Source organism: Rattus rattus, chromosome 7 (genome assembly GCF_011064425.1).
Source record: "Rattus rattus isolate New Zealand chromosome 7, Rrattus_CSIRO_v1, whole genome shotgun sequence".
NCBI classification, from domain to species: domain Eukaryota; kingdom Metazoa; phylum Chordata; class Mammalia; order Rodentia; family Muridae; genus Rattus; species Rattus rattus.
In genome coordinates, this window is record NC_046160.1 from 2,224,635 (window position 1) to 2,249,076 (window position 24,442).

At 38.0% G+C, this 24,442-nt stretch overlaps 1 protein-coding gene across 2 annotated transcripts in view; it reads left to right on the forward strand.

Moving 5' to 3' along the window:
* The window catches only part of Nrxn1 (neurexin 1), a 1,103,898-nt gene that overhangs the window by 541,368 nt on the left and 538,088 nt on the right, over nucleotides 1–24,442 (forward strand). For both annotated transcript variants that reach the window (XM_032907818.1, XM_032907826.1), the window contains 3 exons: nucleotides 9,289–9,411; nucleotides 17,003–17,384; nucleotides 18,517–18,707. In XM_032907818.1, the coding sequence (XP_032763709.1) occupies nucleotides 9,289–9,411; nucleotides 17,003–17,384; nucleotides 18,517–18,707 (696 nt within the window). The remainder of the gene's footprint in view (nucleotides 1–9,288; nucleotides 9,412–17,002; nucleotides 17,385–18,516; nucleotides 18,708–24,442) is intronic.

Here is a 24,442-nt window from a genome sequence, read left to right on the forward strand (position 1 = left end):
TTTAAAATAATTATTTTCAAATTAGAAACTAATAATGAAGTCAAATAGCAGGCTGTGGGTGTCATAATAATTACCTAAGAAAGGCAGCATGTCATTTTCCCATTTTTCAATAGGAAATTCTGTTGCCAAGAACCATGACTCAGGCCTCAGGCTGCAGCCATGTCTGACTGTCCCCAGGGCATTTCTCTCTTCCTGTCTTGTCAGTGACAAGGCTGGCTTCCCGCCTCCCACAGGGTCCTCCTAAGTGAATTGCCAAGTAACCCAGTTGATAACACCTGAGGAAATTGATAAAGATAGAAACCTATTTTTAACCATGCACACACACACACACACACACACACACACACACACACCCATAGGTACACAAGCATCAAACTTGAACATGAAGCCTTCAAAAGTTGAAGAAAAGTAAGGTAACTAAAGTGTTCTAGATTTTTGTATTTTTTAAACACTTTAGTTGTTTGTTTTAGTTTGTGATTTTTCTTTCTTTATGTGAAGAGAATGTTAAAACCTGGAACAATACTCTTAAACAAATTGCCATGCTTAAGGTCACCTTTGAATCAAAGGCAACTGTGACTCTAAACCTCAAGAGTATCAGACTCTAAAACACTTAACTGTTTTTTTTATTATAATTTCTTTCTTACTCAATTTATATAATATGGGGAAGATAATTCTCCGAGTTATTATGTGAACTTGCAGACTAAAAAGCACAGACCACAAAGCTAACAATTCCTTTAAATTTTTTTTATTGAAACACAGCGATAGAAATTAGCTAGCACACAGTCCATAGACTGCTTATTAGAATAGCAAGATTGAACAATTACAACGGTGACACTTAGACTTGCCGGCTGGATACAGTTACTCTGGTCAGCAACAAATACTCAATCCTTGATTTAGTATAGTAGGCAGCGACATCCTTCAGAAGGACCCTTAGTCAGGAATTTGCCAAAACTGACGTCATTGTTAGACACAAAATACAGTTTCTAAATATAAGTGAATAGAAAAATGTGTTATGTAACCCAGAATAAGTAAGAATAATTATACAAGAGAGAGACATAATAAGAACCGTTTTTGAATTCTCATAATTCATCTCATTCTGTGATGCTCTGGTGTTAAATCTTTCTCTCTCTCTCTCTCTCTCTCTCTCTCTCTCATTCAATTAAAGGGTGATATAGGCAATTTAATGGTTTTAAAGAGTATAATAATCACATATGAATATACAACCAATTTGTGTGTGTGAGGTGATACAATGTGTTTCAGACTTTATTTCTGAATTATGGAAATGTTAATATCCACCTTCACATTGATGACAATATTTAGCTCAGATGGCTGTGCTAAAACACAACCTCCTATTAATAAAATAGAGATGTAGGCGAATTATGTTGAGTTCCACCTGCCTATCTTCTATGCAAATTTTAGTTGATGGATTTGCAGAAAGAGCTCCGAAAATGTTCATGCTCACTATGTCATCTTGTTACAGAAGTAGATTGAGCATTGAGGTGTCTAGGTAGTGTTAACTAAAGAGAAATTGCTGATGTTGTTTTTGGGAGATAGCTCACTGCCTATGAGCACTGGCTGTTCTTCCAGAGGATCCTTCTTCAATTCCCACCACACACAGGTGACAGGTCACAACTGTCTGCAATCAAAAAAAAATAAATTAATTAATTTTAAAATTGCATTTTTGGATTAAGAGACTAGATGCATGAAAGAGATAGCCTGTTTGTATACTTGACATCTTTGAAATCTATCATTAGTGCTAGATAGCTACCTAAAAGGTGTGAAATTATGTGACATAATTCTGTCTTTTGATACACAAGTCTAATTTTTATTAAAAATCTAGACCAAAAATGCTTGGATTTGCTTGATCTAGCTATATGACCTCTCAGTTCCAGAGGCAGTTGTGAATTTTATTTAGTGGTCTCTGCTGGCTTCTTTGACGGTTCCATACCTTTATTTTTACTGTCCTCTATTGCGTCTCAGTACCCCATTCCCATGCTCACAAACCACTTAAGCAGTTCACCAAATGTTTGCCGACATGGTTTTCAATTCTAAGACATCTGAAGTTAGTATCATATAATTATGCCTTGCTCCCATACGACTGAGTGCATGCTTGTTGACGAATTTGTGCCTCATATGCAAATACATCTTAAATTAATTTTCATATATAGGCTGAATGTTTTAGAACCAAATCATTAAAAATAGTGAATCTGAAATGTCAAATTCCAAATTCAAGCTTATGTATGCTGCTATACCTTGAAAAATACAAGTCTTCACATTTGAACATTTATTAGGAAAGTATCCATCTCCCTCAGTATTGCCTGCAAAACGTTTACAGCTTAGCGGCTGCCCGTGTCTTCCACTAATTCTTCTGCCCAGTGTTGGAATATCTACCTTAAATGCATATAGAATAGAGTTGCTGCATATTTCTGACTGAGATGAAATGACCAATGATGTGAGATCAAAAACTGTTCCCTGAGTTCGGCAAGTTTTGCATTCCGCAGCGATCAGGAATCTGGGTCTTCTCCTCACACTGAATTTGGTGAATCAGCTCAGCCTCATGCAGTTGTCTTCACATTGCAAGATAACACGTGTTTATTAGCTGGACACTACTTGAAATCTGTTTTGTCACTAAACTGTTTGACGATTGCATTATTAATTTATATTCATAACTTTATAATTTACAAAATATAAAAAATTTAAAAATAACTTACAAATAAGGGATTGGGGAGAAAAGCAAAAAAAAAAACAAGTTTTTTTTTAAAAGGAAAAAAGAAAAGAATCTTATTGGTGGAACAACACAGATCATAAAATAAGACAGTAAGATGCTCATCACATGACTGGGAAGGCCTAACAGATGTTCAACATATAGGACTTTGTAATTAGAGAGTAAAGCAAGACATGGCCCAGGGTTCATAAACACAAGCAACAAAAGGGAGAGGTCAGCACCACGTACCTTCTATATAATAAACAGTGCTCTTCAAAAGCAGTTGTGAAGATTCAACAACAAAATATTGTTTATAAGCCAGGTGTAATTTCGAAAGTAAAGGATTATTCGCAACTGACTTCAATAGCCTTCGATGGGGTAGCTGACTGAAAAGGAGGAGGGAGCGCTCTGTTGGCGTAGCTGATGAACACAACTCAAACATCCAGGATTTTTAGGCGATGAAGTTTAGGCCTGAAGTTTCAGAATAGGAACCAGGCAACTCCTCTCTTCTGTATTTTTAATGTCTCCTTTGCATAAATACACACAGGAAAAGTAATTAGTTTAAAAAAACTACGCCAAAAGCTTCTGTCATAGTTCAACTCCTGAAGGTCCACATGCGTGAGCTTTCCTTGTGAATAAGACAGGCAGAGAAGAACTAACCAGGCCGAAATGCAGCACTGTGCCTTCTCTGACCCAATTCTCTGAGCAGGGGAGAGAGTAACTCACCTCCATCATAATTAAAAGACACCAGTCCCATAAACATCTCTGTGATTTCACAACACCAGTCCTTTTCTGTGATTTAATGCACTCAGTAACCTATGCACAACTCTGGGATACGGAATGCAATACTTCTTGGTCCCAAATGAACATTTATTGATTATTTATACTGAGATTTCATGAGAACATTGGGTTAATTTAAATATCCCCTTTACAGTTATCATTTGACTATTAAAATAATAATCACAATTTGTCACTTATGAAAATTGTCCTGGATTCATTGCAATTTAAAAATTTTAGCAAACAAACAAACAAACATACAAACCAAAAGTCCACTCCTCTGTGGAGCTCTCTCAAGCCTCCGTCCTTCCACTCAGGCCAGATGCATATATTTGAGTTAATAACAGCAAGAAGCCTTTCACCTAAGAAGCCTCTCACACGGTAGAGAACGTCACTGTGATCTTAAGGCTTTCACAGAGCTTCCAGGAAGGGAAGAGTTGTAGAGCTGCCTGCTCTGTCCAAGAAAGAATGTTTAAACATGGCCCCATGGGGGTTTCCTTATAAGCTTTTATCAAACATGGACAATAGGAGCAGGGAAGAAAGTTCAAGGTAAGAGAGTAAGTGCATAGCTAGTGTTCTGCCCCTTTTACCCTGATGTATAATACATCATTACCTTTCTGCTGAAATTAAAGATTTTAAAAATCTAATGTCACACTGATTTGACAATGAAAATTGAAATTCTCATCTCCCACTGTCAGTTTGTTTCTCTCTGTCACTCTGACTTTCTCTTTTTCTCCCACTCTTCCTCCTGCTCTCTCTCCCCTCCTCTCTCTCATACGCATACCATTCGTACCTTCATTCATCTCTCTTACTTCAAGGTTAAAGACTTTCCAAAGGTAAGTCTTTGAGGCATCTAGAACTCAAAGCTGGGTATTTTATACAATGTGTATGGCAGACTGAATTGTTCTATAACTTAGATTAAATTCTGGTCAAATGAACCAACATTAATAAAACTGCACATATATTTTGCTTAGTTTTCATCTTTGAAGTAGCACAAGCAGCAACTGATAACCAAACTATAGTAACATGTGGTAGGCTTGATAAGATCTCTTGATAATAGGCAAAAGTTTTTATGTATCACTAGCCCAGAAGTGTGGCTAGTGGGCTAGAAGCCAGGAGCACTAGGTTCTTCCATTAAATAGCTGTGAACATGGGAATGACATTAGTCCCTTTGGTTATCAACTTCTTTATCTGTAGATAGATAGCTCTGTGAGCTTCTATTCTCCTTCCTCATAATTCTGCTTCTAGAACTATTTGAAATAACAGGCTATAAAGCTATATCTGATAAAATGTTGCAAATTTTTTGCTGAGGACAATGACTTTTACCCCTCTCAGAATGTCCAATCTACATTTTTCTGTTGACAGGATATTTTAATGAAATAATGTTTGGAAGATATCTGATTAGTCTTTATTCTATTCTCTATTGCCTTTGAAACTTAGAATTCATGTCTTTCTACTAGATTTGATTCCTTATAATTTGTTTAAAAAATGACATCTCTGGCTTAAATACTAAATCACAATAGAAATGAATTACAAATTTGCATATAAAGCTATATTCTACATCAGAGAAATAATATGTTGTGCTTTCTTAAAAGGTTGTATATATTGCAATAGAACATTATAGACAGGGTTACTTTTTTTTGTCTTGTTGGAAGTCCTCCATGCTCTGGTCTCTTTCTGGCTTGCATAAAGCTGCCTTCTCCCAACATCCTCACATGCGCAACAAGTTCTCATTCTCTTCCTGTTTTGTAAGTAAACTCTTTTTACTTTGGGATTCTCTTTTCTCAGAATGTCCAGACAGCATTTTCGTAGAAATGACATTTTTAAAAACAAAAGAAAGAAAGAGGAGAGTGGAGGAATGAAGGAAGGAAGGAAGGATGAAAGAAAGAAAGAAAGAAAGAAAGAAAGAAAGAAAGAGAGAAAGAAAGAAAGAGAAAGAAAGAAGGGAGATCACATATCTATGATTTCTAAACCTAACTACTTCTCAGACACTCCACATTTTAATATACCATCATAATGGGTGTTTCAAACTCAGTGTTGGGGGGTTCTTAAATGTTTGGCCCCCAACACATATTATTTCTAAAGGACCTATGTTAGCATAATTGGGGTGTGCTTGGGTATCCTCGACGGACAAAATACCTTTCATTGGAATTCAGGTGATCAACAGCTTGAGTTGCCATAATTTTACCATTAAATGTTTGTTAAGAGATGAACAGTTTGCCATTCATAATATCACCTGTTTAAATACCTTTAATAATTTCATACATTTTTAATCTCCCAAGAAGTGTGAGAATCTAAATGAATGGGAGAAATCAGCTAGGAAGTCCTCGCTTTATGGATTGGGATTGAAAAGACTGGAAGTTATGTTTTCCCAAATTATTGATTGTAAGAAGATTCGTCCTTCCTTAAAGGACCCCTACATTGTGTCACTTGTAGTATCAATTTTAGCTTCCCCATGTGGTCAATATGCTGTTCAAATATTCTCATTCACTTTGGCTTACACACAGGATGTAGAGGTTATCCTAACAGTGTGCTTATTCAGTAGAAGAAACGCAAAGTCACCACAAGGAAATCTTATCCCCACATTCTTCATTTAGAAACAGGGAGGGGAGACTAGAAGTCAGTTTGCTGGCAGAGGGTCTCATTGCTATGCCAGCAGTTCCATAATGCAAGTGGATTTATTCTGGATTGGAGTAGACAGACTGAGGAAAGCACTCAGCTTGACGCCTTTTTAAGCAGTATGACCTTGGAAACAGTGGTTTTGCTTCTGTAAGAATTCAGTTCCACATCGAGAAGTTGATCATAATGTAGAGATGAAGTAAAGATTGTGGTACACAGCATGCACTCACTACTCTCATCTTTGTAGTAGCAAATCAAGGGCTGACAAACACAATTCTTGACTCCTAGCTCAGTGCACTTCTCATTACATTTCATGTTAAGGGAGGACCCTCCTTGGGAAATGAGACTATCAAGTGCATTTTTAAGAGCCTTGTCTTCTAAAATCAATCTGCTCACATTTTTAATAATGCATGAAAGCAGTTTGAAGTTGGCCCACAGAGATTTCTGTGAACCAAAGGTTTATTTTTAATTGGATTTTGTGTCCGTTGTTATGGAAATGGCGGTTTCATAGATTAAGCATTATGATTTTCTGCAAGATCAAGCCCAGAGTGGGGGATGAGGATGAGCTCATTCTTATGCTTCTTTTTCTTGACAAAACACATTTAAAATTAAAAGAACAGGGGGATGGCCACTTCAGAGGCATGTTCCTGAGAAAAAAAAATCCCCCTCTCTAAAAATAGCTTTAAAATGACATACTCTCTTCTCAGAGATCAAAACTAAGCATGAACCAGGTTGCCAGTAGGACATGAAGCTGCTGTGACATTATTAAACACCCCTTGCTTCACAGTTGAGACTCTAAAGATCTCCTTTGATCCTGGGATTTGCTTCCAAAGTTTGGTCTCCTTGCATTTTTTGCAGATGCTGAACTCCCAGGCTTCCTTTAGTTGTTCAGTGATCAATTCCTGATAACTTTTCTTTACAGAATAGTTTGTACTCATGTACCTGGATGTGTAGTCTAACTCCTATATAGAAAAACAACGAGATGGTTTCTAAATCTTGATGATGACTGACACTGGGTAAAGAATTGAGGGACTCCCACTAAAAAAGGGAAACCAGCTGATATTTTTGTCTCCTCTTAAACACCAAAGACATAATAACCAAGGAAGACAAGACTTACCTGGATAAGCACTTTATGGAATAGCACCATAAAGGTGGAATTGGAGGCTATATGACTAGTCTGTGGTTATCACAGCTAGCAATGACCTTGTGAAAGCAGGATACTGAGAATTTCTCCCCTTGGTTCCCTGACAGTTTCTTTTTCTTCTTTCTTTCCCTCTTTGCACATATTTTCACACTCTTATTTGTTTTCCTATGACCCCCCAATATCAACTGGTTTGACTTTAGAATTTGGTGCAGGAAAGTGTGGAAGATTCCTGGCCCTCTACCATTGTCAAGGCAGGAAAGCAAATTGTCTCAGGCCCTTCTCTGTATTAATGCTCCTGCAAGTTATAATGCTTTCAAAAGGAAAATCCACCAAGCAAAATAATGCATGTTTAACATCATATTCTTTTAGATCAGTCATCACACTGAATACTTTTATTTAAATTATATGTAATATGTTTAGTAAAATTACAATTATGTCAACTTTTTTTTTGTTTTTAAGTTAAACACAGATACAGTCCCACTTACTTGCCTTAGTAATTTTCATTAAACATTTCATTTCCATTTCAATTCTGTACACACATCCTTTGGAAATGGACTATTAATTGAGTATACTCTGCCTCCCTGCCCTTGGCCTTTATTGTTTATCTCTGTTAGCTAGCATCACCCTCACCCCACCCCCTGGCCTTTAACTGTCTGTATTTTCTCTATTTTGGTCTATGTTTTCCATGTCATTATTATTCTGGTGTACTCAGAAACATCCCCAACATACATATAAATTTTCAGCTTACCATTTAGTTATTGGAAGGTTTCTTTAGACACGGACTTTAGACAGACATGTTCATATAGTTCAGAGGCTGACAAACCCAGGTACTTCTTGAATCTTGGAGATACAGAACTGAAGATCTGAAGAGCAACCATCATACAGATAACACCAAGAGATTCTTACTAGGTGCTAATGCTTCTTTACCCAATCACCAAATCATCTAAAAATGTGCACCACTGGCAAACAGAAACTAACCCCTACACTATTAAGAATTTCATGAAGTTGTTGTGTTTATTGGCTGAGAAATACTCCATTGTGTACATGTACCAAATTTTCTGTATCCATTCCTCTGTTGAAGGGCATCTGGGTTCTTTCCAGCTTCTGGCTACTATAAATAAGGTTTCTGTGAACATAGGAGAGCACGTGTCTTTGTTATATGTTGGAGCATCTTTTGGGTATATGCCCAGGAGTGGTATAGCTGGGTCCTCAGGTAGTACTATGTCCAATTTTCTGAGGAACCACCAGACTGATTTCTACAGTGGTTTTACCAGCTTGTAATCCCACCAGCAATGGAGGGGTGTTCCTCTTTCTCCACATCCTCACCAGCATCTGCTGTCACGAGTTTTCTGACTGGTGTGAGGAGGAATCTCAGGATTGGGAAGAGAGGCCCTTGGTCCTGTGAAGGCTCCATTCTCCACTATTGGAATGCCAGGGCAATGAGGTGGGAGTGGTGGGGCACCCTCATAGAAGCCGGGGGAAAGGGGATAGGATAGGGAGTTCCAGGGGGAAACCGGAAAAGGGAATAACATTTGAAATGTAAATGCATAAAATATCCAATTAAAAAAATTCTGATAAAATTGAAAAAAAAAGTATCACTTCAGATATCAGAGAATTCTTTTAAAAGTTGTACATCCAAACTCGGAAAGGTTTCCAGTCCTATATTGATTGTGCCTATTTATGACAGCAGGTTAATTCTCTTGTCTTAAGAAAATGCAAAAGACTAAACATTCTAAAATTGTCACACCTGAGTGTTTGTTAACTTGTCATTTTCCTTGCTTGCTATGATTCTATTGGGCTTGAAAATTGGCCCAGCTTCTCTCCTCTCCTCTCTCCCTCTCTCCTCCCCTTCCCTCCTCTTCTCTCTCTCTCTCTCTCTCTCTCTCTCTCTCTCTCTCTCTCTCTCTCTCTCTCTCTCCCACTCTCTCTGTTTTCTTCTATCTTGCTTCCCCATTTCCTTTTTCTCTTCCCTCACACTTTTTGTAAGGTTCATTGTCTTGTGTGATTCTGATTGTCCATAATGACTGTTTGGCATATTCTACAGGCAAAGGTCCTGAGACCCTTTTTGCCGGCTATAACCTCAATGATAATGAATGGCACACAGTACGTGTGGTTCGGCGAGGAAAAAGTTTAAAGCTAACCGTGGATGATCAACAAGCCATGACAGGTAAATGCTTTGGACCCCGTTTCCTTTTTATCATCATTATCGTTGTCATCGTCGCCATCATCATCATCACCTCCATCACCACCACCACCACCACCACCACCATCATCATCATCAATGTTACATTTCTTTTTCAAAAACTTTTGATAATTTTACACCTGGGTAGTGTATTTATATCGTTTGCACCCTCTTCCCTCTGGCTGCTCCCACCCCCCCCCTCTCTTAGGTATGGTTTCTGTTGTGTTGATGAACCTAAAGCACCCTTGGGGAGGAAAGAGCTGAATACACTTACACTTCCATATCCATTTGCCATTGAAAAAAGTCAGGACAGGAATTCAAACAGGAACCTAAAGGCAGAAACTGAAGCAGAAGCAAAGGAACAGTGCTGCCTGGTTTTGTGTCTGTTTGGTTTTCTGCTTTGACTGTTTTACTGACATGGTTCACTCAGCTTGCTTTCCTCCAACACCCAGAACCACTCAATTAGGGGTGGCACCAACCACACTAAGATGGCCCTGCCCACAGCTCTCAGTACGAATGCACTGCAGGCCTGCCCGGGGTCAGTCTGGCAAGAGCATTTTCAACTGAAGTTCAGTCTTCCAAAATGACTCTAGCTTGGGTCAAGTTGATATAAAAGTGGCCAGCTCACCACCACCCCTCTCAATATCATACTCTCTTCTGTAGTATTGTTTATGCACATACATATGCACGTATGAGTACAGTCTACTGGATTCACCTGATCAACAACAGGACTTTTGTTAGATTGTATGTGGCTCTTGTTGGCGGGGCTCTTGTTGGGGTCCTTGTCACCCAATTACCATCGGCTCATTTAAACTATTCATGTATGATTATAGATGCACTTATATGTGTTATATTTCTATTTTTAAGTTTCAGATGCTTTTTCAAACCCAGACTAGTATATGTGATGGTTATATCCAGTGTATTTCCCCTCTAATTTATCTATCAACATTTGAATTTAATTGCTAGCCTATTAAAATTCCTCCAAATTGAACATATGTGCCCTGTGATTTTTCTTGTCTATTCAAGAAATTATACTGTACTTTAGTTTTGTGGCTTGGTGACTATCTTTGTGCTTCAAAAGTACTGAAGTCATTTTAGATGCCGATTTATCTTCACTCGCTTTGTTTCTTATCCATTTTGTTGATGAGCAGGAGAAAATTCTATTTTCCTTCTTTATTTCATTGTTTTAGGCTATAAATTTGTGTGTGTGTGTGTGTGTGTGTGTGTGTGTGTGTGTGTGTGTGTAGTTCTTGTTTGTCATCCAGCTTGTTAGTTGAACTCTAGCATTCAGGATGTCAAGGTCTATTCTAGATTTATAGTTGCAACCCAAGGAGGTAAGCTCTGCCCTTCACACTTAGGGAACTCAGTGGGAGAGGATTCTCCACCCCTTCCTCTTTGGGAACTCACCCTCAGAGCACAGTATCACTCAAGGGATTATGTTAGCACAAAGCACTGAAAGGTCTTTGTGTACCCAAGATGTGTGTCCCTTTCTTGTTAAATTCTAAAGGGCTTCCCAGGCTGAGCAAAGAGAAACTTTCTCAATGACAATATGACATGTATGAGGTTATAAGTTTAGAAGAAGTCATTCTTTAAGGAAGTAAACTACGAGTTCATAGAGCTGTCGTTGTTATATATTTCATAAGTATTTCTGACTAGATGATTTTTCCTGTGTGTTGGACTTGCTGGAAGAGCCCCAAAGTGAAGAGCCTGGTTTGTGTTTCCCCTAAAATGTCTGCAGGAGGCGCTGTTGCACACGACACATTTGTTTGGAAACCTCGAGTGGGTTCTTTTCCTGTTTGTATTGCCCAACTCCAATGTGATAGCTTTTGTTTTATCTTATTATATTTTATTATTATCCTGCAGAAACCTGATTTTTCTTAATAGAGACCGAAAGGGAGGTGATTCTTGATGGGGTTGGGGTTGGAGTGCAGAGGAACTGGCAGGGGAACTTGAGGGGAAACTGTAATCAGGATATATTATATGAGAAATGAATCTATTTTCAATAAAAGGAAAAATAAAGCAATGAATGAAAAAAGAAAAAGAATGGTATAAATGGTATAAATGGTATAAATACAATCGCCATTCATAGAAGGCACCTAAGGCAGAGTGAATGCTGGAGGTCAGCCTGTTTTAGTTAAGGTCAGTTTGTGAAAGAAAAAGGAATTTTTTTTTAACATTAGTGCTGAAGCAACTGGGTGTTATCCAAAGGATTTAAAGTCATGGTCTTGAATTTTAGAAGTCAAGGGCAATATATGCAAAATCACTGCAGGATATTGTTCTGTCCAAGTGTCTTTTATTCTGTAATGTGGATAGGGCATAGGCATTCTCATTTTAAAGATGATAAAACAACTTCACAGAGAAGTAGTTTATCTTTTATCGAAATGCCATTATTTTAAGAGTCGACAAGAGTGTCTAAGTTTCTTCCCCCTTCATTTTCATTTCATCATTAGGTTAGTTTAGGTTACTTTTAAAATTTATTTTACTTTAAATTAAAATATAAATAATTTATTCATTCTCCCTCCAACCTCTCTTATATCTCCCACTCCCTTTAAAATGTATGCACTGTGGAGACATTTCTCTGCTCTATCAGAGGTCCTGAGTTAAATTCACAGCAACCACATAGTGGGTCACAACCATGTACAGTGAGATCTGCTGCCCTCTTCTGACATGCAGGTGTACATGCACATAGAATATAAATACACACACACACACACACACACACACACACACACAATGTATGCCCTCTTTTAAAAATTTATTGTGATATATATAATACATGTCCATATTATATACATATATGAATACCATATATAAACATATAAATACAACTTTCTGAGTCCATTTAGCATTGCCTGTATGTATGTATGTATGTATGTATGTATGTATGTATGTATGTATGTATTTAGAGTTAAGCACATATTATTGAATTACCCATTACATCTTATTTCTGGGGAAAACTAATCCTATCTAAGCACTTGTTAATTGCCAGTAGGTCTTCACCTAGTGGTGAGACACACTGAGAGATCCCTCATTCTCATTGGCATGTTAACTGGTATCATTATTTAGGCCTTGCTTAAACAGCCATATTGTTGTGATTTCATGGTTGCAGCTTACATGAAATATCTCCTTACCCTTCCGCAATGGTCCCTGAGCCTTATGTATAGGGGTTGTGTGGTAAAATATGCTTAGTTCCTACTAGATGTCTTTGTAATATGATCTTCTCAGCAGGCACAAATTAGAAGAATCTACAACATGTGTATCTATACCCACACATATGCATAAATATACATGCATACATACAAACATATTAAATGTGTGTACACAAGCATGCATATAGACATGTTTTAGGAAACATGAGTGCACATTGCTATCACTTTTCCTACTGCATTGTCTCCTGATTTTCCTTACTTCATATGCCTGTGTATTTTCCTTTAAGGTGAAAATTCTGGCTACCATTTATTTATTTTTGCATAATTGCTTCATTGCCATAATAAATAAAAAATTGGATTTCTCCTCTTCCAGGTTTTGTTTTCTTTTAGTTGTTGTTATTGTAGATCTCAAGAACCCAATACTTGACCATAATAAAAATTCAGCCTTGATTTACATAGTATAAAAAGATTTCCTAATTTAGCCTTAGACCTTAGGGCTGATGATTAAGTGTAAAATGGTATGTTTTAAAAGAGCTTGGTGGCCACTTGATGCCACCATGAATCAGGAAAATAATAGAGGCTTTTATTAAATAATATATTATAAACAGAAATAATTTTAAGGCATAGACTACTAGATACCCTTGATATAAGGCCCTGTAGCTTTTCAACATAGTAAAGAAATAGTAATTCTATTCTTATTTGTTGAACATGGAAAACATACACTTTGTTGTTCTTGAGAATGTCTGAAACTCATCTTAATTAATGAGGAAAGGAACTCAAGTAGAGAGGGCAAAAGATGAAGGGTGTCTAGGTCTTAGATAATAAGGCAAACTCTGAGGTCCCCTTAAAATGAGAGTCAGTGGGTTTCATTTTATTACATCGTTTAAATGTCCTGTGATTGTGTGCTGTGTGTACATGTTGTTGTGTGACCTCACTAAATATGATAAACCCTGTATGCATTAACTCAAACCTGTGAGCCAAGACTTATCATGTTCCTTCTTGAAATCATTCCCACATCATTAATAAATTTTTCGAACTATCTCCAAAATTGTTCAGATTCTTTTACCCTTATAAGCACTTACGTGTGTGTGTGTGTGTGTGTGTGTGTGTGTGTGTGTGTGTATGGTGTGTCTGTGTGAGGCCCTCTGCCCATTTAACCACCCTATATCTTATAATCAGTACCCTTCTAATATTGTATGAGCCACAACCTCACTTGCTCATGATTTTTAATTCATTCTGCACCTAAAAACTTTATCTCCTCTTCATGGAGTGCAACTTTTTCATCCTCTACAAGATTTAATATGACTTTCTTTTTGCAATTCTCTCTCTAGCTTAAATATTATCCCTGCTCATGTTTACTAATATGGCATCCCAGTCATAAAATTTATAGCATGTCTCCGAGTTTTTTTCTAATACATATAACCAGATGCTCACTTTTTCTTGTATGGCATCCCCCAATGGACTGTGAATTCTCTGAGAACAAGGACATATATGTCTTTATTTCCGCTTCTTCATTTCCATACATAGTATTTGAAATATCTATGAACCATGCAATAACTTTTAAGTAAACTAACACAAGTGCATAATGATTGGTAACATTTTGTTGTTGTTGTTGTTGTGGTGGTGGTGGTGGTGGTGGTGGTGGTGGTGGTGGTAGTTCTTTGCCAGAAATTTAACACAATGCAAAACAAGGTAAAATTGAAAATTGAAAATTCAACATAGATTCTGAGATCTCTATTGAGACAAAACATCTAGGAAACATCTTGTCGCTTTTGTTTCATTTTGCGACTCTGAGAAAGCTGAAGATACTCCACTCTGATTTACAAAGTCTAAATTCACTCATTCAATCTCTGGAAGTCAACCTTGGATATTCCAACATTATAAACATGAAAATGTTTTCTGTAAAAACTTTATAAAAATAATGCTTCAAAGTTCTTTTTGTTCTCTTTTAGTTCAGCAGAGGTTCATACACAGCAGCAGAAGTGTATTACTTATCGAGACTGAACATAGATGAATGCTGAGGGAAAATACAGTTAATGGCAACATCAGCCAGAGAGTTTTTAGTGGATGATTGCTTTAAGTGCCAGTTGGCCCCTTATGTTAAATGGCCTCTCAGTACTGGCTATGCAATTTGGGGGACTTCTGAGTTTGACTATATATTTTCTTCAACACTGTCACTACATTCTTATAATTTATGATATCCATAAACATCATTATCGTTTTCATTGAACTTCTGTCTTTCTGAGTTAAATGTCCTTCCCTTTGCTGTAGCTTCTAAGTTCTTAACAATATGAGATATTAATTTCACACATTAGAAATACATTTTATACTAGATATTTTCTCATTTTTTTGTCAATAGAACTTTTAACAAAAACACAGAACCTTTAGAATTGGGGTAAACTAACTTATAACTCAGATTTTTGCTACTGCATAAAATATTAAAAGTCAACATCATCAATATTGAAGCCTCAGTGATTTTTACTCATTTTATATTCCCTACACTATATAGCTTATTAATTCAATGCTGCTGATGGCTCTAGAGCTTTAAGCTTGAAAATTATTAAAGATTGATTTCATTGTTACCAAAGATTCTGGAAACAGAGCAATATTAAGGATATTGGACAAAAACTGAAGAGCAAAAGCAAAATGAAGTTATATGAAAATTCAGAATTGCAAAGAAGGCAATAAATAGTATCTTACTTAAGTAACATAACCAGAGGCTTCATAGTATGTGGATGGGAAGATAGCCATCTTCAGTAAAGTCTGGGTTTACTTCTCACTGTGTAGAGAAGAAATCAAACCAAACCAATGATTAGGAAGAAACATAACAAAGAGGGCTGAAGAGGCATGTTGGAGAAAGGACGATTCGCAGAGAGTAAGAATTAAGCATAATGCAGACTTCTTTTGCACTAATGAAATTAAAACCATTAAAGTGAATTGGTGTAACCAAGTATGTGTGTTACATTTATCTACAGCATTGTCTTGAGTTACTATCCAGCTTGCTGTTCTTATTAACCAAATGAAAGCATGTCAGAGAGTCAGAGGGCCCACAGAGGTACTTCCAAAATTTATTAAGCTTAGAAAATGATTCAATGCATTTTCTCAGGGACTGATTCTGATATTAGCCCTAATTAATGTTTTCATTAATATCCTGGATGATAACATAGGATGAGCTTAATAAAATTTCCAATCATGCCAAATTGGATAAGGAAACTAGCCGAAACCTTGGATGGTAAAACTTGATTGCAATTTACATGACCTTTGTGAGTTACAGCACGACGTGAGGCACACATGGTTTAGTGGGGAATAAGGTTGGAAATGATCCACAAAAAAGGATTAATTTTCATGGATGCTGTATTTCACAGCTTAGAAACAAAGTTCTCATATTTTTATTTAATTTTGAGGTTATAGGAAGATACGATCATTACTCCAAAGATAAATATGGTATTAGTGTGACTAACAGCACTGACAGAGCGATAGGTGAGAGAGGAGAGGTGGAACTGGATGGAATAGGCACTGAGTAATGCGCACTGCGTACCCCACCAGGAGGCTTGAGATGGTCCCCTGTGGTTGTGCGGACTCACAACACTTGCGTTCTCCTCAGAACTGAGTGTGAGTTGAATTAATACTTTGTGCTTAATTGGTTATTTAAAATGAAAAGATGTGAGGAACATGGCCAGGCACAGAGATTATCTGTAAAGTAATTGGGAGACTATCTGGATATTCAACAAGAAAGGGAAAATGCAGAGAATATTTTTTATTTCAAGCACATCATTATCACAGAAACGTTCAGTGGTTCTTTCCTATTTACACAGGGTATAGAACAATACTTAATAACATACTATTTAAGGAGGAAAATAAGAAAAATACTACTTAGGCACAAAGCTGAGGTGTGTGGATTGTTAATGGATGTGCAGTTCTTTAGAGCAATCACTGTCCTTAACCTCCTTTGCCTCATTCTCGACCATCTTCCTTTTCTAATTCTTCCTTTATTTAACTTTTTATGAATGTGATAACATATTAATGAGAATTTTGTTGTTGCTGTTGTTATGTCAAGACACAGTTTTTTTCATATAGCTCAGACTGGCCCAGAATTCAGTATTATAGGTCAAGCTGGCTTCTAACTCATAGTCCACTTACCTTAAACCTTCGAGTCCTAGAATGACAAAAAAGCATCAACATTCCTAGGCATGAGGAGAAATTTTATTATATCTAAAATTTACATGGGTATTAAAACTTGACTAGGGGATTTTAGTATATATTTTAGTATGTATGGCCATCTTATCCTTAAACATTCTTGCTACATGTAACATCTATCAAGTAAGTTACCTACATTTTATATTTTGAAATATACTATTACTGTGAAAATCTGTGTTGGAAGTGTCTTTTAGATGCACAATATAGCGATGTGTTTTCTTTTCTTTTAGGCCAAATGGCAGGTGACCACACAAGGCTGGAGTTCCATAACATAGAGACAGGCATCATCACAGAGCGACGCTATCTTTCTTCTGTCCCCTCCAACTTCATCGGGCACCTGCAAAGCCTCACATTTAATGGAATGGCATACATTGACTTGTGCAAAAATGGTGATATAGATTATTGTGAACTCAATGCCAGGTTTGGATTCAGGAACATCATCGCGGATCCTGTCACCTTCAAGACCAAATCAAGCTATGTTGCCTTAGCTACATTGCAAGCCTACACTTCTATGCATCTATTTTTCCAATTCAAGACAACATCCCTAGATGGACTAATTCTGTATAACAGTGGGGATGGAAATGACTTTATTGTGGTTGAATTAGTTAAAGGGTATGTACATGTCAGTTCAATGAAACGAGAAAAAAACTATGTAAAAGTGAATGCCACTATCCCTATTTATATGACAAACAGTACATTGACTTAATACAGTTGTAGGCAGGAGAAAAAAGTCAAGCTACTCAGTTTTTTTATGACCTTTACTAGATATCTTCAGTAAATAGAAAACAATGCAGTCATTTGTAGGTACAGTTATATATGTGAAGACAAGTCAATTTTAGTTCATGGTAGAACTCTTATGACTCTCATACATCAAATGTGTATTACCTGAATTTGAACACTAATTCTACACAATTATTGGTAGGCCATTATGGACTCAAACAAGTAGCTAATTCAGTTTAATTATATTAGTTATTTAATTAACTTAGTATTAATTATGTGATGAATAGTTCAAAAAGAATGGTGTGTAAATAAAACATTCTGAAAGCGTAATGGCCAATGGACACATCTTCAGTAATTTGGACATTTATTTATCCATCCAATGAATATTATTGTACACTTACTATAGACTAGATAGCAGATCACACAAATATGTATGTTTCTCTTGCCACACTTGGGTACTTCTCAGATACCTTCCAACATAGAATCTCTCTCCCTCTCTCCCCCCTCTCTCTCCCTCTCCCCCTCTCTCTCTATATATATGTATATATGTATATATTATGTATACAGATATTATATATATTTATACATGTGAATATGTGTGTATACATATATACGTATACACACAATGCACACATCAACATAGAACCTGAGTTCAAGTTGATATGAAAATGCAACACAAAACCATGGCAATCAGTTTCCTGGGATGATCATAAACACATGTTCAGAGGTCTTGATGGACCAGAAAGACAAATGGAGTAGGAAGTACACATAGAATGTCATGTTGACCCCTGAGAACACACCTCCCATGAGAAGAATTGCCATGCCAGTGTGACTAACCAAATGAAATGACGGTAGAAATGGAGAAATCCTAGTGAAAGGCAATACTGTCCCCTTTTAGTTTGTCGTGCAGCCAAAGACTCTAGAAGGATGAGTTCACCCAAAGTGTCCGTGTGTGGTGTCTTGTTTACCGTCTTTGTTCATTCAGAAAGCAATGTCTCTTTTGCCTATCTCCTTTTCTCTCTAGGTACTTACATTATGTGTTTGACTTGGGAAATGGTGCTAACCTCATCAAAGGGAGCTCAAACAAACCACTCAACGACAATCAGTGGCACAATGTGATGATATCAAGGGACACCAGCAATCTCCACACAGTAAAGATCGACACAAAAATCACAACACAAATCACTGCGGGAGCCAGAAACTTAGACCTCAAGAGTAAGTACCGTCTACGTCGTCGTTCCAGCATCCCTGCAATGTCTGTGCGCAAGCAACGAGGAGCCATTGCTTAGGGCACATCCCCGCCTGCAAAGGCTGACCAGACTTCGGTTTTGCACATGATTAATAATACAACACACAAGTCTCTGTTCTTCCTTTAATGTGGCACGAACATATGTATTTTTAATAACAGTTCAAAAATGCAACACCTAAGAATGCATGCATGATTAAAAATTAAAAATGAGGAAAATGTGCTCATAATCTTGATATTATTAGGAAAAGTAGGCACCTGGAGGTTTCTTCAGTCTTGATCCTTTTCTATCAATTTGAAGTTAAAAAGAACCAGATATGTATTGAATTTCTAGACCCTTTTGGTTTTATTCTCCTGTTTTGGTCAGATTTCCTGGATGATGTCAGACACTTCTACTGATGTCTGTGAGCTTGACTTACCCCTTGTAATCACTGTTAGCTTTATTTTCCTTACCACATCCCTAATACACACACATACACACACACACACACACACGTACACACACACACACACACACACACGTTACTGTTACCTATCTACCTAGCTCTGTCATCTGTCTGTCTATCTATCTATCTATCTATCTATCTATCTATCTATCTATCTATCTATCTATCATCTATCTACCTGTCTGCTTCATCTATCTCTCTCTCTCATCTCTCTCTCTCTCTCTCTCTCTCACACACACACACACACACACACACACACACACACAAAGCTGCTTAATGAGCTTTTAAGAGAATCTTAGCTGACATTTTTTCTTTATTGAAACATAATTTTATTAATACTTAGAAGGCATGTTAACAATAGGATAATATAATATTAAATTCTATTTGAATGGGTCTCTGTGAGAACCGTAGCCACATATCCTGACAAAATGAGCAGGACAAAAAGCATTGGTGAAGGTTGCATTGGGCAGTTGCTGTGAGGCTGGAGTGCCCCACCCAGTGATGCAGTAGCTTCTAGGGAAGAAGAGTAAATGCAGATTTAAGCACAGCTCCCTGTCTTCTCTTGTGCTTTGTCGTTGTGTGTGGCAAAGCTTCTCAGATATCATTGCAGACATATTTTACTTTAAAAATCTGTTCATTTATATTGATGGGTCTGCTTCCTTTGATTTAAGAAATAAATGCATTGGAGAGTTACAGAAATGGAGTAGGAAAATCCAGCAGTTGTCATTCTAGGGAAAAAAATTACCTTCTAAACAAGGTGAAAGAAGAAAATGTTTTGCTCTATGCAATTGTGGTTCATATTTACAATGCTGGGTCCTTATTCGTCACATGTAACGTATGTGGTGATGTTGTCTCCCTTCTTTCATAGGCAACCCCTTGTTAGTTCAAAGGTCTCTCTTTTGCAAATCTAACAGGAGATTCAAAGAGATGCAGTTTAACAAGCCTCTCTGCTTGTCTTTCTGAGACAAAAGTGAGCTCAGTATCTGATTGTTATTCAGAGGATGCCGGTGGACTCAGGAGGCCATTTCTAAGGAAACAGGAGACTGAAGTTCAGATTACTGGCCAGGCCAATTATGAGCTAACAAAACAATGCCTGTTTTATATCAGAGAGATCTCAGGACACATACATGATTGTCACTAGAGAACTCAAAGCCCATGTCAGAGATTCAAATGACTATAAGCATAGGGTTCACCATTGCTTGAAGAGTTCAATACTTATAGCCACAGTTGGTGACCATGGACAATGAAATTCTTTTTTTTTTTTTTTCCGGAGCTGGGGACCGAACCCAGGGCCTTGTGCTTGCTAGGCAAGCGCTCTACCACTGAGCTAAATCCCCAACCCCATGAAATTCTTTAAGTTGTGCCTCTTCTGATGTTTGCAACAGCAATTCCTGAAAGCAAATGTTTGTCTTTTATTTATTAAAATGGATGTAAGCTTAATAGTAGGCTACAAAGATTCTTTCTGATAGGAGTGTGTGCCTTTACAAATCTTAGAGAGATTTTCATAAAACATGGACTACTTTTAATATTGATTGTAAGAAAAGCATTTTCCATATTAAAAAACTGAAACCATGAATTAATTACATGAAGAGTGGACAAAGACAGATTTTTAAGTCTGAGATTCTTACTAAATGTTTTACAAAACAAAAACTCCATTTAAATCAGAGGTCAATCCCTAAGAGGAGTAGTTTTGTGCGTTTCTTTGCACGTGTGTGTTTGTGTGGGAGTGCACAGGCACATTCCTGTGTGTAGTGCTGCAGGTTTGGACCTAGAAAAGGATGTTGAGTGTCTTAGTTCTATCATTCTCTACATATCCCTTAGAACCACAGTCTCTCATTGGGCTGGGATCCCCAGCTGTCCTCTTGTTTTGCCTCAGCATCTCTGCATCTCTGCACTGGTTTACAGGCATGGGTATGGCCAGGAAGGCTTTTTGTGTGGATTCTGGGATACTAACTGTGGGTCTCATGCTTCTTATAGATCTACCTCTTCAGGTCGATCTATCTATCTATCTATCTATCTATCTATCTATCTATCTATCTATCTATCTATCTATCTCCATCCATCCATCCATCCATCCATCCATCCATCCATCCATCCATCCATCCATCCATCCATCTATCTATCTATCTATCTATCTATCTATCTATCTATCTATCTATCTATCTATCTATCTATCTATCTAATTTACTTATACCAATAATTATCCTGCTAAGTCCTGTGAAGCCACTGTGGTTTCAGACCTATCAGATGAGGTCACAAAATGAGAACCAGTCAGGAAGACTAGGCTGAAGTTTCAGCTTATAAGTGGCTGTGTGTTTTTTTAATAGGAGCAGCAGCCCCAAGAAACACTGTGGAGAGAGAACATGGTGTAACATATCATGTCCTGGTCTGCAGGGCTGCAACGCTAACCAGATGCTATTTACTGACCTCTACTGAGGGTACAGAGCATGAGAGAGAATAGCAGGGTGCTGCCATGGAGTTACTATGCCAAGGAACACACTGAGTCTGAGCACTCACACACAAGACATGACAGGGAAGGATGCTAAGGCACCACATGTGGGCACTGAAACCAGACTGAGTAGGAAGACTCTTTCAGGAAGCCATGTTTGAGGGATACAGAAAGCACAAGTGAAAACAACCATTTCCTTCGCTCCTGGGTAACCACAGGAACTTAGGATGGGTTTATGGGTGTGAGACATGCAGGGCTTCATGCCTGGACCTTACTGTGTATGCCAGTCATGTCGGAATGCAGGAAACAGGAGAAAGATTTTATCTGAGTCAGTGGGTTTATTTTCATTGACATTCACCCTCTGAGAGTTTAACGTATTCTGATTTATCCACACATTATTCAAATCAGTGAAGACCAGGGAGTCTCAGGGAGACCAGGCAGCATAGCTACACCCATGCCTGGTAGTTCCTGAAGTGCAGAATTCCATGTTCTTCTCAGAATAACTCCAAAGATGCCCAGTAACTGTTAGCAAGTGTCTATTTAAAGATCTTCATGGCATGGCGTGCATTAGCATCCTGAAAAAAGGCACAATTTATGTTATACAAACTTTAACTCACTTTTTATTTGAGGACTTTGGTCAGTCCTCATTTGAAGTCACTTGGTTAAATCAGGTTTGTGCCGCTTTCACTTACATTGCTACACCTAAAAGAAACACCAGAGGGCAGCATAGGGCCGTGCACTATGTCTGGGAGCGGATTAGCTGGCTCTGCTTGTGCAGGCAAACAGTGTCTTTGTTTCCAGAATGTAAAACTCACATTTATCCTTGGCGGTACTTCAGGCTTTTGTCCACGACTGTGTTTAATCTTGTAAATGTAGAAATGTGAAACCCAGACCTCTCTCCTCCCCGCCTCGATTCAGATGGAAATAGTTACAAACAAGCCTCAATCTAAGTATCAATCCAAAAAAAAAAAAAAAAAAAAGGAATTCCTTGCTAATGACCTTGTTCAAATGATCTTTCCTAGTACTGCCCAAGTCTCTCGCGTATGCCTCTCTCTGCTGATACAGTTTGTTTTCATCTGTATTCCCAGCTGCTGATGCCTGTTCCCTTTGGCTATTATGTACAAGGTACAAGCTATAACATGCAAGGAAAGATACAGTATTCCCTCACTCTGTACTGATCCCACAGCAGGACTATTTATTCTGGAACTTTTGAGTACTGACCCCTTTAGTGAGATAATGCGATCCCTCCGTGTGCTTCTCTTGTCCTAATTTGGCAACTTGTATGTTAAAGTATAGGCAAAGGAGCTGATATTTATTGAGTCCCTATTAAATACTCAATGGATTTAAATGAGGTTATTGTATGTAATCCTTATGAGTGTTCGGGAAGATGAATTGAGGTCAGTCTTGCTTATTCATTTATCTAGTTCAAGAATAAAAATAGGACAGACGAATAGGTTTGGGTCTCCATCTTTCATGGATGTCCTTATTTAAGTATTAAGTTAATCTATCAGCAAATTGAGGCTTTTTTGAATTTGACTGGGGCCTGACCATAGTCCTGGGTGCATAGCAGACAGTGCCCTCAGGTGGCCACTAAGCAAAATTACACCTTGTAACTAGGTACATCTAGGTCAGCCAGGTGGTGGAGACCTTGTCCCCTTCTCCTTTTTCCCTCTTACAAATACCAAAATATTTCTTTCCTCATTTCCTTTTAGCATTTTCCATATCTCCATTCAAATCTTAGCCTAAAGGTAGCTAACTGCGGGCTATTGTGTTCCGGGTTCCCAACCACCCCCCACCCCCAACCCCAATCAGCCAGTACTTTCCATTACAAAAAAAGTTCTGGAACATCTCTAAGTGGAGATTTGCCTACATCCTAAGCCTGTTTGTGTGTTTGTTTGTTTGTTGTTGTTGTTTTGTTTTGTTTTTGCTGTTGTTTCGTTGTTGTTGGTTTTTGTAACTCAGATCAGTTTGGTCCCTAGTGGCCTTCATTCTCTGGACCTGCCTGATCTACCTTTTCACATTGCGCTTTGAAACCCAGACACTATCGCGGATGCCAAGAAACCTAGCTGACAGGAGCCTGATATAGCTGTCCCCTGAGACGCTCTGCCAGAGTAACAAATACAGAGATAGAAGCTCCCAGACAACTATTGGACTGATCACGGGTCGCCAGTGAAGGAGTTAGAGAAAGGACTGAAGGAGCTGAAGGGGTTTGCAACCACATAGGAAGAACTACAATATCAACCAACCACACCTCCCCAGAGCTCCCAGGGACTAAACTACCAACCAAAGAGTACACATGGAGGGACTCATGGCTCCAGCTGCATATGTAGCAAAGGATGGCCTTGTGGTGCATCAATGGGAGGAGAGGCCCTTGGTCCTGGGAAGACTTGATGCCCCAGTGTAGGGAAATGCCAGGATTTGGAGGCAGGAGTTGGTGGGTGGATGGGGGAGCACCGTCATAGAAGCTGGGGGAGGGAGGGTAGGATAGGGGGTTTCCAGAAGGGAAACCATGAAAGGGAAACATTTGAAATGTAAATAAATAAAATATCCAATTAAAAAGAAAAAACCCACATTTTACTGAGAGCTGTCACTTCCAAAGTTTTAATCATGTTTCAGTATGTCTGAGCCTCATTGTTTAGCATGTGTGACTTTGGATAGCCCATTTGCCTCGCTAGATTCTTTTGCTCAAATAGGAAATGTTCAGATAAAAATTTGACTTTGAGCCTAACCTTAGCGCTGGACTGATATTAACAGTGGAAGAAATACCTGTTGCCTTCTTGTTTATGATGTAATCAGATTTACTAACATT